This window comes from Crinia signifera, chromosome 3, assembly GCF_055691185.1.
Source record: "Crinia signifera chromosome 3, ASM5569118v1, whole genome shotgun sequence".
In the NCBI taxonomy this organism is placed as follows: Eukaryota; Metazoa; Chordata; class Amphibia; order Anura; family Myobatrachidae; genus Crinia; species Crinia signifera.
The window spans coordinates 317,340,172-317,362,701 of NC_139219.1; the positions used below are offsets into that span (position 1 = coordinate 317,340,172).

Consider the following 22,530-nt stretch of genomic DNA (forward strand, 5'->3'; position numbering starts at 1 on the left):
TTGCATCTTTTTTTGTGGGGGTCCAAACAAACCAATCATTTCAGCCACTGTCGTGTGTCAAACCCGGTCGTTGAAATGATTGGTTTGTTAAACTTTGCATGTCCTATTTACACAACATAAGGGTGGGAGGGCTCAAGGACAATTCCATCTTGCACCTCTTTTCTTTGCATTATGTGCTCTTTGGAGCATTGCCAGCTTGTTTTGTGGGGGCCCGGCCGTGACTACTTGCCGAGATTGGAGCAGAGATCTTTTTTCTCAACCTCTGCAGGCTGTCAGCGCTACTCTCAGTCCTCATCCTCGCCTGCACTATCTACACGTGACAGTGAGGAGAGGAAGTAGACAGGAGCAGAGACACTGACAAGCCGTGCCCCGGGGGATGGGGTTGGAGTCGGCGCTAACATGTCCGCTGGGGGGGGGGGGGGCGGCAGAGGTGCGGTTGCTAACATGCCCACGTGGGGGGGGGGGGGTGTCTAAATCCACCTCTGACTAGATGTGCCTCGTGTTTGTGCCGCCCAATTATGTCACTTAGCTTAGTCATACAGCTCCCTCTGGGCAACCTTTTGGCCTGACCTGGATAAAAACAATCTTGGGAGCTGTTCAGAATAGACTGGAAATTAATGGAACTGAATGTTATCGGGTGCAAAAACACGGTAGTAACAAGACCACCACAGATTGTGATTTTAGCCGTTTTAATGATTTAAAATAAAAATAAAAATCCAGATCCAAAACCTGCAAGGGTGGTTCTGGCAAAACCAGTCCAGATCCAAAACATGAGAGATCCAAATCCAAAACCCAAAATCTGAAAAATGGCCCAGTGCTCACCCCTTACATATAAATACTGTATAAAACAGAAGACATACAATGACAGAAGTAAAGTAATAATGATATATTGTCCGATAAATCAATATTAAAAATAATATTTAAATGTAAAGCAGTGGAGTAAATTAATCAACATAAGGTTTTATACAAATAGCAAAGTCCAAGACAATTCCAAAGGTCACGCTCAAATGCAGTCAGTCATATACTGATATGGAACCAGGTGAACAGCACAGGTCGAAACTACTGATGCAGAAACTGTCAATGCGCAGGTGAGATACACAGCAGTTACTGTATATTGTCTATGTCCAAACTGCATACCTCCCAACAGTCCCGATTTTATCGGGACAGTCCCGATTGTCAGGGCCTGTCCCGATGTCCCACCCGCGGGCGGCAGTGTCCCGCGGTGTGGGGGGGCTGTTGGGAGTCCCCCCTGTCAGCTGCTAAGCAGAGGGGAATAAACGCCATGCGCACAGCGTCTATTCCCGCAGCCAGGGGACTGGGGGCATGGCTAGAGGCTCACAGAGCCTCTGGGTCATGCCCCCATAGCGGCAAAATGGGGGCGTGGCCTCGCGGAAGAGTATAGGCCACGCCCCCAAATTAGGACACACCCCCCCCCCCCCCCCCCCCCCCCGAAAATTTCGGCGCGCCAGAGGCGCGCAGGAGCATCGTCCCGTTTGACGAATTTCTAAAGTTGGGAGGTATGAAACTGTGGCCCTCCAGGTGTGGGAAAACTACACATCCCAGCATGCTTTGCCATAGTTTTAGCATTCCCTAATAGCAAGACTGTGGCAAGGCATGATGGGACTTGTAGTTTCACAACAGCTGGCGGGCCATAGTTTGGACAAGCCTGAATCAATGTAGAAAAGTCTGAATCTGAGCATAAAAGGGCATACACACGTAGAGATGTGTGCTGAGCAATTTTGCAAAGCTATTTAGGGTGGGCGATTTCCTGGTGTCCAGATCTCCCATGGAGAGCACATACACATGCAGATATTTGTGTTAAGGTGCGTACACACGGGGGCGATTTTGTGCAAAATCGCGGGAAATATGGTCGCTGAGCGACCATATTGCCCGAAATGGGAGTGTGCACCGGCGATATATCGCCGGGTGCGCACTCCCGTTTTTGCCCCTGTGGTGATCGCTGGTTGCAGGAACATGCTCCTGCGACCAGCTGCTTTCCACTGCCGGGCTCCCCCGGCAGTTTCTTTTTCATGAGCGACCATCTCTGGTCGCTGATGAACAGGAGAAACTAAAGGTGCGTTCACAAGGGGCAATATGATCGCTGGCAAAATATTGCTAGCAATCATATTGCCCCGTTTCCCGTTTTCATCTGCGACCAGAGATGGTCGCAGATGAAAATTTAAACACTGCTGGGTGAATTGGCAGGGGATGTAGATGGTCGGAGGAGCATGTTCCACCGACCAGCGACCATTCAGGGGCTGAAAACGGGAGCGCGCACCCGGCGATTTATCGCTGGTGCACACTCCAATCACTGGCAATATGGTCGCTCAGCGACTATATTCCCAGCAATTTCAGCCCCTATCGCCCCCGTGTGTACACAGCATAAGCGATATATAGCTCAGCCATATATTGCTCAGCAATATATGGCTGAGCAATATATCTCCCCTGTGTGTACGGGGCTTTAAGCAATTTTTCTTAAGCAAAAAAAAGGCCGGGTAGTGGTTCAGAATGAGAGATTGCGATCAGAATCTCTCATTCTGTACACACAGAGAGATTTGCAGTCACTTGCTAAGCAATTTAACTGCATGCACTGACTTAGTTAGCAGGAGATAATCTCTCAGGGCATACACACGGAGAGATCTGTGCTTAATATCTAAGCAATCTAGCCATCACCTGTGGTGAGCTACAGGTAGGTAATTGATAAGAAAGGTGTCACCACAGGTTATGGCAATCATACATTACCAGGGAAGGCCAGGAACAGAGCATTTTCTCCACGAAGGAGAGGGTCAGGTAGGCAACCCTGCAAAGGCTGTCCAGCTTGAATTCAGATTTGCTGCTTTCACACTGCAAAACCTGCTTAGACCAGGTATTTAAAATGGGTCAGAGAAAGTTTAACCCCTTTCACCTTGCATGTAAATACCTGGTCTAAAGCAGGTTTGCGGTGTGAAAGCAGCTGAGACATCCGGGAGATGCGCTGGGCAGTGACCTCTTGGAGGTATAGAGAGAGGGGATCAGGCACCAGAGCCCGCACCTAGACTGCAAGCAGGAGCTCCCACTGCAGGCAAAGAGGAAAACTGCAGTTAGGGTTGCTTCATCATCCCTTTAATCCGGGAGACATATTAATTACACAGGTTCTGTGGCTGGCTCACTTCAAGACTCAATTTCAACAGTTTTTTTTTAAACAGCCATCAGACTTCATTCCAACTGTGTTTCTTTAATCAGCCACAGAACCTGTGTAATTAAAAGAGAATGAGCTGCAAATAGCAACGAATGAGTATAAACGCTCAGCCTGTGCTCCACAAAAAAGAGACATAATTGCTGCAGGGGGGAAGGCAGGTAGGGTAGGTGCCAGCTTAAAGCAAGAGGGAAGATAAGGTGAAGAACAAAAGGTAAATGGCCCCTCCCCAGGGGATAGGCCATACTTAAGGAAGGGGGAGGATGGGGGTCATTACACTCAGAAGCAACCCCAGCAAGGATCATCCAGCAGCAAGGAAAAGGAACCAGAAATTATCCTAAGTATCTGGAAATATTTATTTACAAGTATTCCTTCTTATTCTTTTACTTAATCTCCTATTCGGCACCCTGCCACCCTCTATAGTCGGCTGTCACAAACTCCCAATGTATGTTAGGAATTCAACAGTCAATGTAGCATACAGAGGTTCTGGTTCTGCCTGGTCACAGTGGGCAGGATTGCCTTTGCTGCTCTCTTATTATGCATCTGTCCTCTCTCAGTAATACCACATACTGTTTGGGCAACTTTCCCCTAAGGAATAAAGGCACCTTATAGGGTTTGTACACCAATTACCTAATAGTACAGTTGGGATTCAGTGCAGGAGTAGTTAAATGCTGCTTAATAGGAGGTTACTACAAGGGACAAGGCCAAAATATAAGTACTATATATATATATATATATATATATGGGATTTAAGATTATACTCCCTGCAACCTTTAGCAAAGCAGCAGAGAATTAGGCCCAATGGAGACAAGCAAGTTTAAAACAAGTCTCATGATCTCCCCCCCCCCCCTTAATGAAATTACTGAGGGCTTGTTTACATGACATAGCAGGGGGGGGGGGGATTTTCTTTGATAGAGATGATATCGCCTTTCACCCTGCATCTACTCCTCCCAACATGAACCAGGCTGCCTAGCAATGGAAACAAATGCATAGTTTTGTACAGATAAATGTTGGAAAAACTGAATTGTTTTTTCAGTAACATAATATAATATTGCGTAGCAGCGTTATTAAGATACTGCTAATCAATAATGTAAGAGGCAGAATGCAAATATGGGAATGCATGGTTGCAAGTGTATATTTATAATGTTAATATAATGCAATTTAAGGCAGGAGAATTAATATGGTGGCACATTTTTCAGCGTGCAAGGCATCATAGGGTTATAATATACAGTATTAGAAAGATGTCGCTGAATGGGGGAATGATATATTGTATCAGGTTAGATTAAGCTGCATTCAGAAGTATAACATGGTGTTGCATACAAAATAGTAACTTCATTGTTACATGCTTATATGTACAATCATAATGGTAGTACATGATATCAATAAGTGAATTCATTATGTTTGTGCATGTTTAGCATTTTACTTCAGTATTAGACCGAATGTTCAAATATTCTCTGTAAAGCGCTGTGCAATATCTAATGGGTATTATTAATAAGGGCACAGGAAGGGAACCATAGTTCTGATAGCAACTAAGTTTGCGGTACATGCATGGCCTTCGCATGGAAGAAATATTACTGATGCTGGGTGCAAAGGTTGATGGACCCTTTAACAGATAAGGCAAAATAAATAAGTAAATAAATAAAAATGGGTGTACGCATAATGTTCCCTCCAAGTCTAGCTGTTGTTAGCCAGTTTGTTTTATCTCTGTTTACAATTGTAAAGCGCAATGGAATCTGCGCTATATAAGACACTGTAACGGAATCTGCTGCCGCTATATAAGACACTGTAACGGAATCTGCTGCCACTATATAAGAATCTGTTTATAAATCAATAAATTAACCAGTACAGGTAACTGCTCAGTGCGCATTAGCTTGCCAATTAGGAGGAATGTGCTGGAAATTCTGACATGGAATAAGCAAAGCACAATAATTATAAGAAAAGCTGTGTCATTTTATGTAACTTGGGTAGTAAACCATCATAGCTGCAATAATGACAGGGATCAGAAGGGTGCAAGCAGACATATGCGCAGTGCACCTGCCAGCAATGTGGTGGCTAAATCTTCTAACCTTTATGCAAATACGAGGGATAACAGCCCCTTCAACAACATGCTAGCAGTTTAACAACCCCAATTTTCATTAGGAAATTGGGTTCTCTGTTCAAGCTTAGTACAAGTTCTCTATCATGGTCATTTAGAACAAAGGTAATGAACTATTTACTGAACAAGCTTAGTGAAGTGTCTAATGCCAATGGGGCTTAAGGGGAAGTTACAAATTCTATGGGGGTAGTTATCAGCGCAAATTCAGTCACTTGTATATGGATAGAGGCAGTTTAAGAAACGGAAAAAGGAGAATGCATGGAGGTGGCATTATAGGATTATTGCTCAGGTTTGGGAGGCTGCATGGTCCAATGTATTTACACACAGTACAAACTAACATGTTTTATGTCACCTCGCAGTGCAACCCTTCTTCTTCCACATGCAGATGCCTAATGATCGGAGGAGGCTGGCAGGCTGATGACCTGGATGTGCTGGAAATTCTGACATGGAATAAGCAAAGCACAATAATTATAAGAAAAGCTGTGTCATTTTATGTAACTTGGGTAGTAAACCATCATAGCTGCAATAATGACAGGGATCAGAAGGGTGCAAGCAGACATATGCGCAGTGCACCTGCCAGCAATGTGGTGGCTAAATCTTCTAACCTTTATGCAAATACGAGGGATAACAGCCCCTTCAACAACATGCTAGCAGTTTAACAACCCCAATTTTCATTAGGAAATTGGGTTCTCTGTTCAAGCTTAGTACAAGTTCTCTATCATGGTCATTTAGAACAAAGGTAATGAACTATTTACTGAACAAGCTTAGTGAAGTGTCTAATGCCAATGGGGCTTAAGGGGACGTTACAAATTCCATGGGGGTAGTTATCAGCGCAAATTCAGTCACTTGTATATGGATAGAGGCAGTTTAAGAAACGGAAAAAGGAGAATGCATGGAGGTGGCATTATAGGATTATTGCTCAGGTTTGGGAGGCTGCATGGTGGCATTCCATGGGGGTAGTTATCAGCGCAAATTCAGTCACTTGTATATGGATAGAGGCAGTTTAAGAAACGGAAAAAGGAGAATGCATGGAGGTGGCATTATAGGATTATTGCTCAGGTTTGGGAGGCTGCATGGTCCAATGTATTTACACACAGTACAAACTAACATGTTTTATGTCACCTCGCAGTGCAACCCTTCTTCTTCCACATGCAGATGCCTAATGATCGGAGGAGGCTGGCAGGCTGATGACCTGGACGGACACGGTGCTACGACAATGCAGAAAGCGTAGTATGCAAAAGTACTCTTTCTTGACAGGAAGGAGGGGTGAAGCTAGCATGGCCATTCATGGGGCCCCAGGAAAGAACAAGTTAAGGCCAGCATGGAGGAGGTATGAGGTACCCGGCATGCAGGCAAGAGGAGGGTCTGCTACTGGAGCTGTCCCCAATAATGCTTCACATACAACAGCACATACAGCACCAGGGGCCAGTACTGCAAATACAGGCACGCATGCAGACACTGCGGCAAAGGGCACCCAGCAAAGTAATGCTACAAGAGAGCAGGGGGTTACACAGTGCCTAAAACAGAATGAGATCAGCGCAATAAGTAAGGCAGCAACCCCGATACAACTAAAAACATGCAAAAATGGCTAGGATGGTACCACAACAAAGAAGATGCAGAGTTTCTGGAAAAGGAACCCCCTTTACAGCAGCTAGTAGTGTCCCCCTTGGGGGTAGTACCAAAAAAGACGCCTGGAAAATTCATATAAATACAGCACATGTCATTACCCGCAGGAGGGTCGGTAAACGATGCTATAGAAAAGCAGCAGTGCAGCGTGGCTTACTAGTCTTTTGAGGACGTGCTCAAAATAGTGCGCAGCTGCGGGGAAGTGGCCCTTATGGGGAAGATAGATATCGAATCAGCATTCAGGCTCCTTCTGCTTCACCCCCAGAGTCAAAGATTCATGGGCCTCAAATTTGAGGGCAGTTATTTCATTGACCTATGCTTACCAATGGGCTGCGCCATTTCATGTGCTTTCTTCGAAAAATTCAGTACGTTCCTGCACTGGTGTGTGGAAGCCGGAACAGACATTAAGACAATGGCACACTACTTGGGCGACTTTCTAATGGTCGGCCAGGCTAATACCGATAGACGCGAGCAGCTGCTCAAATCCACCCAGGCACCATTCCACACATTTGGGGTACCAATAGCAACCGAAAAAACGGAAGGACCAACAACAAGGCTCTCCTACCTAGGCATAGAAATAGACACCTCAGACAAGACGTTTAGGTTACCAGAAGACAAGGTGTCCAACCTCCTGGGGCAGATGAGGGAGCACGCAAGGGCAAGGAAACTGACACTAAAACAGCTCCAATCATTGCTGGGGTCACTAAACTTTGCGTGCAGGGTGATCCCCATGGGCAGAATCTTCTGCCGCAAACTGGAAAGGGCCACAGCGGGGACGAAAAGGGGCATCACTTAGGTTAATAGCAGAGATTAGAGAAGACATGCTCATGTGGGAAACCTTTTTCTAGAAAGTCAATGGAGTAAGGATCCGGCCAGCAGCGCCTGTGCCAAACAAGAAGCTGCAACTATACACTGATGCAGCGGGGTCATGGGGCTTCGGAGATTACCTAGAGGGAGAATGGTGCGCTGCACTGTGGCCCCAGAGCTGGGCAGAGGAGGGGCTAACTAAGAACTTGCTGCTTCTGGAGCTGTTCCCAATAATAGTAGCAGTTGAATTGTGGGGCAGCAGGTTAGCCAACAAGGAGATAACTTTCTGGTGTGACAACTTGGGGTGGTGCATGCGGTCAACAAGGATAGGCCTCCTCCCCGCCAGCGATTTACCTGATCAGGCACCTGGTATTGGGGTGTCTGCAACACAACATTAACTACCTTGCCAGGTGTAGACAACAAAATAGCCGATGCCCTCTCCAGGGGAAAATGCAAAGCCTTTAGGGAGGCAGCACCGCAGGCTCAGCTGCAAGGTCTAACCTGTCCTCCTCACTTATGGCAGATTGTGAAGACGAGGTGAACAAGATGGTGAGGGATTCATTAGCAACCCTTGCTACAGGCCACTCCCACCCACAACCCATGTTACCACAACAACAGGCAACAAAGGTCAGAGCACAGTATGGACAAGAACATAGCTCGGTCACAGCCATCTGGGCAGAGAGTAAGCTGGGGACTAGGACACCAGCAGGCATTAGGGGACAGAAAAACCCATCAGACTAGAGTCCAGGGCGAGGTAGGGTCACGGTAGGGTGGCGGGCTACGGTCCTAGGACCTAGCGTTGGCGGAAGTACTGCGGGCCAGCCAAGGTGGGCGCCAGGCCTGGCGTCGGGGGGCAAAACGGGATCACCCACGGGTACAGGTCGTCAGTTGCGAGAAGGGGATCCCGGCCCCCCAGGCGGTTACATGATTCAGTTGATAAGGGCTGGTGGACCGCAGTGCTATCTTTGCCACCCAAATTAAGTAACAGTAAATCTGAAATCAAGTTAATAAATTGTGACCATTTAATTCGCCAAAAATACTAGACTCCGACTGGTTATTTCAGGTACAAGGGGAAGGTTACAAAAGGGGAAAGAAGGGGAGGAGATGGTGCTTTGGGTTCAAGGTTTGTTGACTGGTGAGGGGCATCAGGCGCTCAGCGGTTTAAAGAGAATGAGCTGCAAATAGCAACGAATGAGTATAAACGCTCAGCCTGTGCTCCACAAAAAAGAGACATAATTGCTGCAGGGGGGAAGGCAGGTAGGGTAGGTGCCAGCTTAAAGCAAGAGGGAAGATAAGGTAAAGAACAAAAGGTAAATGGCCCCTCCCCAGGGGATAGGCCATACTTAAGGAAGGGGGAGGATGGGGGTCATTACACTCAGAAGCAACCCCAGCAAGGATCCCACCCACCCACCCCAAGAGGAAGAAGGAACAACATTAAGCAACTTCAAGAAGGCAAAGCAACAGACGGAAGTACTGCAGACCAGCCATGGTATGGCGCTAGGCCTGGCGTCGGGGGCGGAAGTACTGCGGGCCAGCCAAGGTGGGCGCCAGGCCTGGCGTCGGGGGGCAAAACGGGATCACCCAGCGGGTACAGGTTGTCATTTGCGAGAAGGGGATCCCGGCCCCCCAGGCGGTTACATGATTCAGTTGTGAGAAGGGCTGGTGGACCGCAGTGCTATCTTTACCACCCAAATTAAGTAACAGTAAATTTGCAGGAAGGTGGTCATTACACTCAGAAGCAACCCCCCACAAGGATCCCACCCACCACAAGAGGAAGAAGGAACAACATTAAGCAACTTCAAGAAGGCAAAGCAGCAGACGGAAGTACTGCGGACCAGCCATGGTATGGCGCTAGGCCTGGCGTCGGGGGCGGAAGTACTGCGGGCCAGCCAAGGTGGGCGCCAGGCCTGGCGTCGGGGGGCAAAACGGGATCACCCACGGGTACAGGTCGTCAGTTGCGAGAAGGGGATCCCGGCCCCCCAGGCGGTTACATGATTCAGTTGATAAGGGCTGGTGGACCGCAGTGCTATCTTTGCCACCCAAATTAAGTAACAGTAAATCTGAAATCAAGTTAATAAATTGTGACCATTTAATTCGCCAAAAATACTAGACTCCGACTGGTTATTTCAGGTACAAGGGGAAGGTTACAAAAGGGGAAAGAAGGGGAGGAGATGGTGCTTTGGGTTCAAGGTTTGTTGACTGGTGAGGGGCATCAGGCGCTCAGCGGTTTATATGTCTCCAGGATTAAAGGGATGAGGTGGCAACCCTAACTGCAGTACACTGGAAGGGTAAGGTTAGGGGGTATGAGCATTAGCTGGTCCCCTCTGAGCCAGCGCAGTGCATATTTAATGAGTCAGCCGCTCATTAAATATGCACTGTGCTGGGGACCAATAGTCAGGGTTACCAACCCTCCCGGAATGGCCGGGAGGGTCCCGGAAATCGGGTCCCCCTCCCGGCCCTCCGGAAAGGGGGGCAACCCTCCAGCATATCCCATCACCCGCGAACCCCCACTCGGCGGGGGGTCCGCGGGTCAAATGACGCGGTTGCGTCATTTTAGCCCCGCAGTGCAATGACTGCAATACCGACATTGCACTGCGGGGGGTGAGGCTAAAATTACGTGTTTTCTATAGCCACGCCTCCGATAGAGCAGCCCGTACGTGGCTCCACCCCCGAACCACCCTTTCCCCTCCCGGTGATGACCCCGCCCTCCTACTTCAGTGAGCTGATTGGCTGCCCTCTCCCGGAGAAGGCAGCGTAAAAGTCGGCAACTATGCCAATAGTGCTCACTGCTGCCTGGGTAATGTTTCAGACCCGTTCAGACAGCAAAAAAAAAAACGGGTCTGAATGGGTAGGACCCTGCTTTTTTACCATTTCCAAAAAACGTTTTTTTGGAACCGGTAAAATCACTCTGCACCTTTCAGACCGCACAGATTACCATTTTAAAACTGTTAAAAATCGTCAAAATACATTTTTTTTTAGTGCGGTCTGAAAGGGGCATTAGAAAGTTCAGATCCCATTCAAAACACTGCTGCTCTCACTCTCACTGGGTTAAATATTGGGGTGTGGAACTAGCTGTACTCCTCTCCAGGGGATTCCCCCCACCCCTGCTGCTTCCCCTTCCCAGGGTCGGTCCAGGCACAACACTCTCTGGCTGGTCTCAGACTTCAGCACTCCACAACCTCCTCAGGCTTCAGGACTGAACACCTGTATCACTTTATTCCCAGGATTTCCCACCCTGGATACAAATTGGTGAGTCCTGCTTTTGCAGGCTGCTAGCTGGGCTGTTAACCCCTCCTGCACTGCAGGCTGGGAGCTGTAGGTCACAGGCTCAGTTCTATGCAGCCCCAGCATGCTGGTACCTGTAGTGCCACAGCTGAGCTCAGGATTACTGGCGCTAACTCTCTGGGTGCTGCTGGCACTTGTAGTACCGCAGCTTGTGGGGGGGGGGGGGGGTACCACATATTTCTGGTACGCACAATGATTGTCCTTCAGTATTAGTGTGGATAATCATTGATACTTATTAGAAGTCGCTTCTTTCTCACCTTTGTATTATTAATATATTTTGAGGCATCATTACGACAATCTCCAAGGAGACCATAAAGCAGCAAGTTGTAACACAGGAAGTGCATTGGTAGACTGAACCTTATAGGACAAGGAGGAGACCTAAGGGATGTATATCCTATTACAGGCATGCTGTACTCATATGGGTTATATATTCACTAAGCACTGAAAGCAGACACACAACAACTCAGTGCAGGAGGACAGGAAGGAACCAGCTCAGTGCGTGATCTCCGCAGCGCTCACAGCAAGGAACCAGCTGCCTGGGGTTTGTATGACACACTGGGATTGGCCTTTTACCTAGGATGTTTGAGTTTGTGTCTCACTGAATAGAATTCAGAAGTTTTTGAAAATGGCGAGTGCTGCTTTCATATCCTTCACCCCTCTCTCTCCCCCTCTCTCTCTCGGCGAGATGTGCTAAGCCTTGAAAAGTGATAAAATGAAGAGTGATAAAGTCAGGGTTTCCTACCCCACGCCCTCCCTCCCTATATCTGCTGCATTTAAATTCTGCAATTCGCAGGTCTCTGAGGAGAGGGCGGGGCTAAAATGTCATAATCGTGTAATTTTAGCCCTGCCTCCTCCATGGGGATTTGCGAATTGGGTTATTTGCCATCCTGGGTGCGGGTCTTTATGATGTCCAGGGTTGCCGACCCTCCCGGAATTTGCGGGAGTCTCCCGAAAATCGGGTCCTTCCTCCCGGCCCCCGGAAGGGTAGGCAACCCTCCCGGAATCAGGGGGACCCCCACTGAGCCCCCCGATCGCGGCATTTATATATTTAGGGAATAATTGTGACGTTTTAGCCCCGCCCCCTCCATGGAGATCGGTTATTTCTGCTATTTGATGTAATGGGGGCGGGGCTTAATGACGTCACAGTTAAGCCCCGGAGAGGATTTTTTTAAAGTCGGCAACCCTGATGATGTCGCGAAAAGTAGGCAACCCTGGATAAAGTGTCAGCCAACCAATCTGTTCCTGTCATTTCTGAAACACAGTCTGTAACATTGTAGTTAGGAGCTGATTGGCTAGTACTTTATTTCTCTCCACATCTCTCTATTTCTCTCTTTATTATTTTATAACATCTCTATATACAAATAGAGCGCTCTCCATCCAGCCGGGGGCTGGCGATTCTATCACTAGCCACTGCCAGGGGAACCGCCACCTCGAACCCCCCCTAACCCTGTCCGTCTCCCTGAAGCGGAGAGGGGCAGGGTACTGCCGCTCAGCCGCCGAGAGACTGGGACACATGTCCCAGCCCTCTCCATCGGCGCTTGCCAGTTTTCGCAGGCCAGAGTATCGGCTTCTATCACCGCCCGACGACCCGCGCCGCTGATGCCTACCCCCTCCCCTTCCTCCATCAAATTCCTCCTCCCGCTAGCAGTATGTCACAGCCGGATGTCCATCTGGCTGCAGGGGGAGGAGGAGGCGCCGGGGACAGCCGTACTGAGCCGGGGATGTGACTGAGACCCCCCCCGCACACCACATCACAGGTATCCCAGGGGGCCTCCGTCACCACATTGCGATGCTAGGTGCATATGTTAATACATATGCGCTAGCATCGCTGCGGCGAGGACTAATAGACAACAGATGCACCGAGCAAGATAGTGTAATGCATGTTGGCAATCGGCAGAGGAGGGACACATGGATATGGGGCGTGGCTTAAGACTGTGGCACTCCAGCGAGGCCACACCTCTATTTTCATCATTGTGGGGTTCATGGCCAGCTCTGTGTAAGCGGTACCTGTGTATTATCTGTGCCCCCCGATTTTGGGTCGGAAAAAATTGAATCCGGTTTTACATTGGAACCAATGTTAAATGCCCCCCAGACCCCATTTCTAATAGTAATTACCCATCAGGGTGGGTATACAATGTGAAATGCCCCATTGTTAACGCCACGCCACAATCAACGTCAACCCGAATCGAGCCCAGCGAGCCCGCGAGGGGCGGCGGTACGCGTCCTCCGACCTTTTCATACCCCCACTATCCACGTCGGCGTGGAGTCGATTTTATATAGTGTGGCGAGTGCACCTAGCCACTGAGCCCGAAGCGTGGCGAGCGGACGCGGAATATGAGCCCGAAGCGTGGTGAGGGGACGTGGAATACATGTTAAGTAATACGTGTCCCCTCGCGGGGCTCGCTGCGCTCGCCACACTATATAAAATCAACTCCATGCCGACGTGGATAGTGGGGGTATGCAAAAAGGTCGGAGGACATGTACCGCCGCCCCTCGCGCGCTCGCAGCGTTCGCCACGCTTCGGTTTGACGTGTATCGTGGCGTTGCGTTAACAATGGGGGGTAATTTGACCTAATAATTAACCATCAGGGTGGGTATACAATGAAAAATCGGGTCTGGGGGCATTTAACATTGGATCCAATGTAAAATCGGGTCTCAGGTACAATTTAACATTGGGTCCAATGGCAAAATCGGGTCCGTCGCATCGCATCGCATGCCATTATAATGGCATGCGATGCGACCGATTTTTTTAATTGTACAGGAACCTCTTAAAAACCCTGAAAATCGGGTTGGTCGGGTCTGATCGCATGCCTTAAGTTAAGGCATGCTATTTTAACATTGAGCGCCCAAATATTACACAAGTACTGTGTAAGCTGCTGGCCATGCCCCGATCCATCTGTGAATAGATGCTGTGAGCCTTCTCAGCAGAGCAGCAGGTACAAGGGGGAACTCCCGAGTGCCCCCCCACCACCACCACCACAACAATACGGGCCCCCGTTAGGACGCATTACAGTCCCCAACAAAGCGCGACAATCAGGACACAGTTTGGAGGTATGTTACTTTGAGAACACGGTCCTGGTTCAGGGCTGGCTGCTATTGGATGCTTGCTGAGAGAACTGGAATTGTAATATGCAATAGTAATGTAGCCTTCTCCTTGTGTATCAGGGTGCGATGGAGAGAGTATGAGGGTTGAGACACCCAGTTTTAGGGGTAAATTTACTAAGATGGGAGTTCTATAGAAGATGGGATGTTGCCCATAGCAACCAGTCAGATTCAATCTATTACCTTTTAGAAGTTGCTAAATACATAAGTTGCTATGGGCAACATCCCATCTTCAAAAGAAATCCTAAGTAAATTTACCCTTTAGTGTCCATGGGCGGTGCAAAATGCGTCTGTGGTTCTGAGCAGTCCACCATTGCCACGCCATCGTACACTATCGATTCTTGCGACAGCCTATGATCTGTGTTTTCCTCTGAATTTCCTCTAAAGTGAGCCAGAGGAGAAGTGGCCCATGGCAACCAATCAGCACTGAAGTAACATCTATAATTTGCATAATATAGAACTATACAGAGCAGCTGATTGGTTGCCATGGGCCACTGCTCCTCTGGCTCACTTCTCCTCCCTTATCACTGCAGATGTAGTGCCTGCCGTCTAGCAGGGGTCTGGCGGTCAGATCACCAGAAGGGGATGCACGTGTGTGTCAGATGGAGCGCTATCTCGCCAGAATGCCCATGCTGCAGTGCTGGCTGAGAGACTCTCCATCTGTGCATCAAACCCCTCTGTATGCTATAGTATAGGGTCTCTGTGTACAGTCAGGAGGGAAATGCCTGGTAATGTTTTTTTCTGGAGTTTTCATTCTTGCACAGTAGTAAAAAAAAAAAACCTCCACATTGTGTCCACTTCTCAGTCAGCCCATTGTTACTATTCTAATGATTAGTCACTTACTGCGCAGCATTCTTAACGTTTTTTTCAAAAGGTCACACAACCAGCTGATCTGCATTATGTACCTACAGTATGTACTGTAGTGATAAAGAGGAGAGACCTAAGGCATGGTACCAAGCAGTCAGCTCCTGTCATTTACAGCCTGTACAATAACAGGAGCTGAATCCGTACATGTCGGCCCAAAAATAATGTGAAAAAATCATGTCGACCGTGTTACCCGTTCACACTGCCGCTGGACCCGTGAGCGTTCAGGATCCAACTGTGGACAAGACTTGGGTTGAAAAACCCGGAACTCTGGTCCTTAGATAATCGTTCAGGACCCTTATACACTGACCAGTTTCCCGGGTTGTCGCGCATTCATGTGCAGTAACCCAGGAAATATTTGTCAGTGTGAAAGGGGTATAATTTGCTTTGTGCAGCATTTGCAAATTCTAGAGCAGTGGTTCTAAAGGTGCCCATACCCGGTACAATTATTGTATGCAATTTGGACTAGATCGCATTTCATCACATGCTATGCAATGAGATGAGACCTAGTACAATAGGTATGTGCAGCAGCAGCACATACTTTTAGTGCTGTGCAATGTGATGGGTGTGGGTGCGCGCATCGAATCGCACCCAGAAATTGTACCGTGTATGGGCACCTTTAACTCCAACCCTCATTTACCCACAATAGATCGTGATGTGAGGAGATCTGTCTGTGTGACAGGTGGAATAATTACCGATCCAATAAGATTGACTAAAACCCATATTCAGAATTAAGGAAATCTATAAAACATGACTTGTCACAGATACTTGAGGACTGGAGCGAAGAACCACTGTTCCATACCTTGCAACATGACCCATTCCAGGAGGGACACAATGCTCTGTTCCTGGACTTCCCTCTTCATTTTTGATTGTCATCCGCTGCTTTGAACAGGTTAATTGATAGGGGCGGTGCTTCAGCACAGGTGATAGCAATCATACATTAAGAGGGAAGTGCAGGAACAGAGCATTGTGTCCCTTCTAGAGAGGGTCATGTTGGGAGGTATAGTGTTCTACAGTGGCGTAGCTACGGCTCCGCAGCCCCGGAGATGGCGGGGGGGGGGGGGAGCCGGCGCCCCCAGGGCGCAGGGTCACGGAGCCGTAGCCAGCAGTTCTTTCAGCTGCAGCACCCAATACTTAAACTTCCGTTTTCTTCGTCTCTGGCTGTCTGTGTGAGGACGCTCATTGACCCGCCCCATGACCTGCCCATGGGGCGGACCGCGCAGTGGCGTAACTATGATTTGGGCGCCCCCCCACCGTTAATGGGGGGCGCCCCCCGCAGCACCCCCCGCCCGCAGCCTTACCTGTCTTGTTGGTCCCGTCCCCGCTCCCTTGCTGGCTTCATTCTTCTGCTAGTGAGACGGACCAACACAAAATGTCCACCCCTATACAGCAGACAGTTTCAGAGAACTGTCTGCTATATGGGGCGGACATTTTATTGTGGTCCGTCTCACTAGCAGAAGAATGACCACCAGTGAAGTCAGGTAAGGCTGCGGGCGGCGGATTGGCGGGCGGCAGATGGGTGGACGGGAGGGGGCTAACTATAGCACCACACATTCACAGCGCCCGGCCGCGGGGGCTGCGGTGCTATAGTTACGCCTCTGGGACCGCAGGCGGGTCAATGAGTATCCTCACACAGCTAGCCAGAGAGCTCCTCTCCCTTTCTTCCTGCCTGGCAATCCCCCGTCTTCCACACAGCCCGCCCTGCTGTCCTTATACTGTGTGTGGACGCTGGCTGCTCCCCGGTGGACGCTGTCACAGCCGCTGGCTCAGTGAAGTTGCAGCCTTCGTGCCTGTGCCAGATACTCCCGGCGTAGGCTGCAACTTCACTGCGCCGGCGGCTGTGACAGCGTCCACCGGGGAGCAGCCCCCCTCCACAGTGCTCGCTCTCCAGCGGCTGCCGCTCTATACAGCATATATATGAATGAGACAGGCAGGGACTAGCGCGGCACTTTACCTCCTCTGCCCGCCCCACTGCCTCTCGGCTACCTGCCACCAGCCCCGTCCTGCTGTCTGCCCAATCAAGTTAGGTAAATAATGGCAGCAATTTACATAAAGTGTTTTTTTTTTTTTTTAATATATATATTTGCGTACCATACAGGGGTGTAGGGAGGACAGGGGATAGACAGGAAAAGAGGGGACAAGGAGACAGATGTGAAGGGGGGACAGGGGGGTTGGAGTGGTGAGGGGGAGAGAGGGGGCGCCAGAAATTTTATTTGGCTTGGGGGAGCAAAATTTCTAGTTACGCCACTGGTGTTCTAGTGCAGTGTTTCTCAACCTCAGTCTTCAAGGACCCCCAACAGTGCACGTTGTCCAGGTCACCCGGCAGGTGCACAGGTGCACTCATTAGTCACTGGCATTGTTCTAGAGAATACTATGCCTGCAAATCCAAGAACATCAGTGTGTCTGAGTGTTTGTCCTGGACACAGGGAGACAGAGATTTAGTTCTATAATAAAATCCCTATGTTGTGTCTTTTTTCCCTAGATCTTACAGGAGACCTTCTCACCATGGACCCTGTCACAGTCCTTGTGTCCGCTGTGGTCATCCTATACTTGGCCTATGTTTATACCAATCGGAAACAAGACAAGCACAAGAATTTCCCCCCAGGACCGAAGCCTTTGCCGATCATTGGAAATCTACACACGATCGACATGGCGAAGCCTCATAACACATTTTTGGAGGTACCGGTAATCTATCACTTCTGCTAAAAGACCACTAGATGACACAATATGTCTACAATAAACGGCTTTGGTTCATTAGTTGGACAGTGTCTAGGTCGACATAGAAAAAAGGTTGACATGAAAGTTGGAAAGGTCTACATGAAATCGTGGGGTGTCAATTTTAACCTTGTAGAAAATGGACTCGCAATTAGTGTACCGCTTCACTCACCATGCTTCAGGCAAGGTGCCCTGGCCCGCTACCACTGCACTTGGCCCGCTACTGCTGCACCACCAATCCCAGTCATAGTCCATATGGATCTAGTAACTATTATGCCACCTAGGTGGAATAAAGTAACAGGTGCTTTAAGGTGAGTGGTTTGGCGAGCTGCTACCACCGTGGGGAGGTCAACCACCAAAAAAGAACAACAATACAGATATACAAGGGGTGGTGGAGCGCTAATACAGAAAAATATGACCAATTGGGTATTACAAGTTATTTTATTATTCCTGATATAAAAGGATTTTTTAAGATCTCTCACATTTAAAAGCAATTGCATGAAATTAATATCATTAATAGTAAACACTGGTGTATAGCCTGATATACTTCATAAAAATTGGGGTACAATTATGAACATTAGACAGTTTCTCACTTGTTCCTGAGGTTACTCTCCCAGATGGAAATATGTATGAGCTCCCAGGTGGTTTGGGGAAAACTGGATTGGCGGTGTCCATAAACCTGACCGGAAAAGTAGAGCCTGATCCTGATTTTGTGGGGATACTGGTCTCAGTCCTTGTTGAAAGGCTCCGGTGATTTTCAGGTGGTGGTGTCCCTTGTAATGTCCAGTTTGGATGTCCCAGATGGAAAACTTGGGAAGGGGGGGGGGGGGGGGTGATGGAGAGTTGGTCCAAGTGAGAGTGGTCTCTGTCTGGAGTCCCAATATGTCAGAGCTGTAGCACCTTGGCTGACGCGTTTCGTTGCCCACAGGCAACTTTTTCAAAATAGTCCATATAGATGGTAAAGTATAAAAACACTCAAAAAATAAAGAAATAGTGAAAAACTCATGTCCCGATTATACTGTGTTGACCAATATCGGTACTCGTGTATTTTGGCGGCACCCATCGCATCGTATACCATTACGCATGCGATGGTATGCGATGCAACGCGATTTCGTTGGTTAGTGTACGATGGCATACAATTTTTAAATTGTATGCCATTGTACATGGCATACAATGCCATACGATGCGATGCGATGCGATTAAACATTGTATAAGCACTCTAATGGATGCTTATACAATGTTAAGCACCCTAATGGGTGCTTACAATGTTAAATGCACCCCCACGCCACCCCCCCACTATAAACGTGAACCCGAAGCGTGGCGAGCGCAGCGAGTCCGCGAGGGGTGGCGGTACGCATCCTACGACCTTTTCATACCCCCACTATCCACGTCGGCGTGGAGTTGAGAATAGATTTGTGTGGCAAGCGCACCAAGCCCGAAGCGTGGCGAGGGGACGCGGATACCTGTGAAGCCCGCGAAGGGACGCGTTTACCTGTGAAGGTATCCGCGTCCGCTCGCCACGCTTCGGGCTCGGTGGCTCGCTGCTCTCGCCACACTAATCTATTCTCAACTCCACGCCGACGTGGATAGTGGGGGTATGAAAAGGTCGTAGGACGCGTACCGCCGACCCTCGCGGGCTCGCTGCGCTCGCCACGCTTCGGGTTCAAATTTATAGTGGGGGGGTGGCGTGGGGGTGCATTAGGGTGCTTATACAATGTTTAATCGCATCGCATCGTATGGCATTGTATGCCATGTACAATGGCATACAATTTCAAAATTGTATGCCATCGTACACTAACCAACGAAATCGTGTCGCATCGCATGCCATCGGGTACATGGCATGCGATGCGATACGTTCATCGAACGATGCTGAAATCGGGCGCCGCCAAAATACACAAGTACCCCAATATCTGTCGACATATTGATTATTTTGACCAATTGAACATTCCGACCTAATGTATGTCGCCTACTAATGGTCAACCGTTTGTCTGTAGACCTAAAGTCCGGATTCTACGGCTCATTAGATTTGCAGGATCATGAAAATGGTCAACCCGTGACAAAGTCGACATGCGTTTTTTTGGTACTTTTTTGCTAACGCTGCGCTCGGCACAGTGACATTCCCAATCGCTGTCTACTTGGATGGTCAAGATTGAAAAATGAAAATTGTGCAAAACTCACGATGATCATATGATGTGTCAACCTTTTGAACATGTCGACCTAATGTAGTCAACCTATTGATTTTCAACCTAATTACTGTTGATCTAGATACCAAAATAAGTCTTAAGGTGCTCCCCTTGCCTGCTGCCAAGGAGACGGGGAGGGCGGAGGTACCGCACAGCTCAGTGGCATAAGTTTGTCCCAGTTGCCCGGAGGCAAGATGAATACTGGTGCCCCCCCCCCCACACACAACGTTATTCAAAATATATATAGTTTGTTATGAAATATATATATTATATACTGCAGAGAGAGAGAGAGAGAGAGAGAACATATATTTCAAAACCACAGAAGCGATTTTGATGGCTTTCAATTAATGGATTTAAACTGGCAGTGGTGGAGAGGTGCCCCCTTGAGACCAGGAGCCTGGCGGCAGATGACTCCATTGCCTCCCAGAGTTCTGCCTCTGGCACAGCTGCATGCGCAACAGCACACAGATGCTGGCATGGAGTTCCTGGCACAGGGCCTACACTCCCTGATGGCTGGGGGCTTTTTCCCCTCCCTGGTGTGTGGGGCCCTTCCCCCAACAGCTTCCAATGCCAGCTGCTTTGTGGTGAGTGCAGTAGCACCTGGGAAGCATGGGGGGGGGGGAGGGGGTACTAGTTTCTTGAATGCTATGGGCCCCCTGAGGGCCTAATCCGGCCTTGGTCAGAGGGTTGGGAGTGTTGCACCTATATAACTATGTCTATCCCATAATACAGGCAGTTGCTCACATCCAGATGTGTCCTCATATAGCTATGTTTTTAAAACTCATCAAATAACCCAGTTGGCAGCCCGTTTGTTTTTGGGTGGGGGTATGGCGGCTGCGTGATGTCACACGTTCAAAAGAAATGGTGGCCTTGGGACTGGCTTCGCAGCCAGCGAGTAGCCAGTAATGTGCAAGAGTTGCACTGTGTAGCGAAGCACTTGCACAACAGTAATGCACCCTGTGCTGGTCTGCCTCCTCAGCCTAATTTGACAGGAAGCTGGTGTTTGTGGGTGGTAACTGGATGTTTTCTGGGAATGTCAGGAAAAATGTAGGCGTGCCCAAGTGTTTGAGGGGAAGTCATGTGATGTCAGCTGCGGTTCTGATCAGCTGCACCAACTGCCATTCCAAACTCACTAGCAGTGGGTGTGGCTCCCCTATTTGAATTCTGAACTGTGCTACAGCTCCACCTCTGGAGCCGCCGCTGACTGCAGTCTAAATTATGTCTGCTATATGTTGTATCTACAGCTGTCTAAGACGTACGGCCCAGTATACAGCGTCCAGTTGGGCATGATGAAGGCGGTCATCCTATGTGGATATGATGTCATAAAAGATGCTTTAGTAAACCACGCGGAGGAATTCTCCGACCGGCCGAGCACTCCAGTGCTTGCTAAATTCCTTAAGGACCATGGTAACTGTATTTGGTGTCCACTATGTATATACTGTATAACACTTTTCAGGTGTGTGTTCAAGATTTTAGGACCAATCAGTTGACTTATTTGTAATATTGGCAAAATTGCAGCCGTTTAATGTAAATGATATCCCAATATGGGGCATACTTCACTATTTACATCTTGGGGCAACCAGTAATCTTTGGGACAACCAGTGTAGCCATGAGGGCAGTCTGGACCTGCTTTTATCCCTATGAGGAGTATACAATGATAAGGACTACCCCCCCGGAGTGTGCTGTGTCTGCTGCAATGGCTCCTGCACTGTGATAGAAGCCAGCTGCTGCATGTATTATAGTACAGCACCCAGCTCCTGTTACTGAGGAGTTGGCAGTTTGCAAGTACAGGTTGAGTATCCCTTATCCAAAATGCTCGGGACCAGGAGAATTTTGGATAACGGATTATTCCGTATTTCGGAATATTTTAATATTTCAATGATGTATTTTAAAGTATCTTGCATTTATGCTGTATAAACACATAATATACACACAAATATATTTTATTACCACATAAAATACACACAAATATATTTTAATTGTTCAAAAAACAAGGTTTCAAAACGTGAAACAAAATGTGTGTACTATCTCAGCACTGAATTTGAATGCCAAGCAATCATTGTCTTGCACATATATAGTGCTAGGTACATATCATGTCCCCAGTGATGCTGTTACAAATGTCCCCAGTGAGTTTTTAGCAAAAAAAAATTTTTTTTTCACTTTCTGGAATGTCCGTATTTCGGAATAATTCGGATAACGGATATTCGGATACGGGATACTCAACCTGTATTGTATCTGCAATTTTACTGACAAAATGCCTTATTTAAACTCCCAACTGGGTATAAATAAATGAGACACAGAGGGGCTGATTCAAAGTTGGATGTCTGTCTTCACCCAAGCGGTGTGGCTCCCCTATCTGACTTTTAGACTGTGCTGCAGCCCCTTCCCTAGAGCCTCCCCTGAACATAGTTTATCTGTCCCTTATTAAGACACAGATTAAGATCTGATAGCATGTCAAATACAATGTACTAAAATAATTCAACTAATATAAGTGTCGGGCACTGAGGACTTGGGTTGAATTACCACCATGGAGTGGAGCGTGAAGGTTATAAATTGTTCCCCTGCTTGTGTGGGTGCCTTCTGGGTGATCTGGTTTCCTCCCAAACTTCCAAAAATATATTGATAGGTTAATTGTCCTCTGATGAAGCTTAACCCTAGTGTGTGTTTGTGAACATGCG

General features: G+C 48.3%; 2 protein-coding genes across 3 annotated transcripts in view; both read left to right on the forward strand.

Annotated features, from left to right (window-relative positions):
• The first annotated feature begins 1,049 nt into the window (after window positions 1-1,049).
• LOC146064818 (cytochrome P450 2C5-like) overlaps window positions 1,050-22,530 on the forward strand; it is a 150,592-nt gene continuing 129,111 nt past the window's right edge. Inside the window, exon 1 of the mRNA XM_083178718.1 lies at window positions 1,050-1,088. The gene's annotated coding sequence lies outside the window, so the exon portion shown is untranslated. The remainder of the gene's footprint in view (window positions 1,089-22,530) is intronic.
• LOC146064821 (cytochrome P450 2C5-like) overlaps window positions 10,896-22,530 on the forward strand; it is a 31,153-nt gene continuing 19,518 nt past the window's right edge. Inside the window, exons 1-3 of one of the 2 annotated variants that reach the window (XM_083178723.1) lie at window positions 10,896-10,952; window positions 17,437-17,633; window positions 21,097-21,259. In XM_083178723.1, the coding sequence (XP_083034849.1) occupies window positions 17,460-17,633; window positions 21,097-21,259 (337 nt within the window). In that variant the 5' untranslated portion in view covers window positions 10,896-10,952; window positions 17,437-17,459. Of the gene's footprint in view, window positions 10,953-11,377; window positions 11,530-17,436; window positions 17,634-21,096; window positions 21,260-22,530 lie in introns of those variants that run through there. The other variant, XM_083178722.1, reaches the window with a different exon arrangement.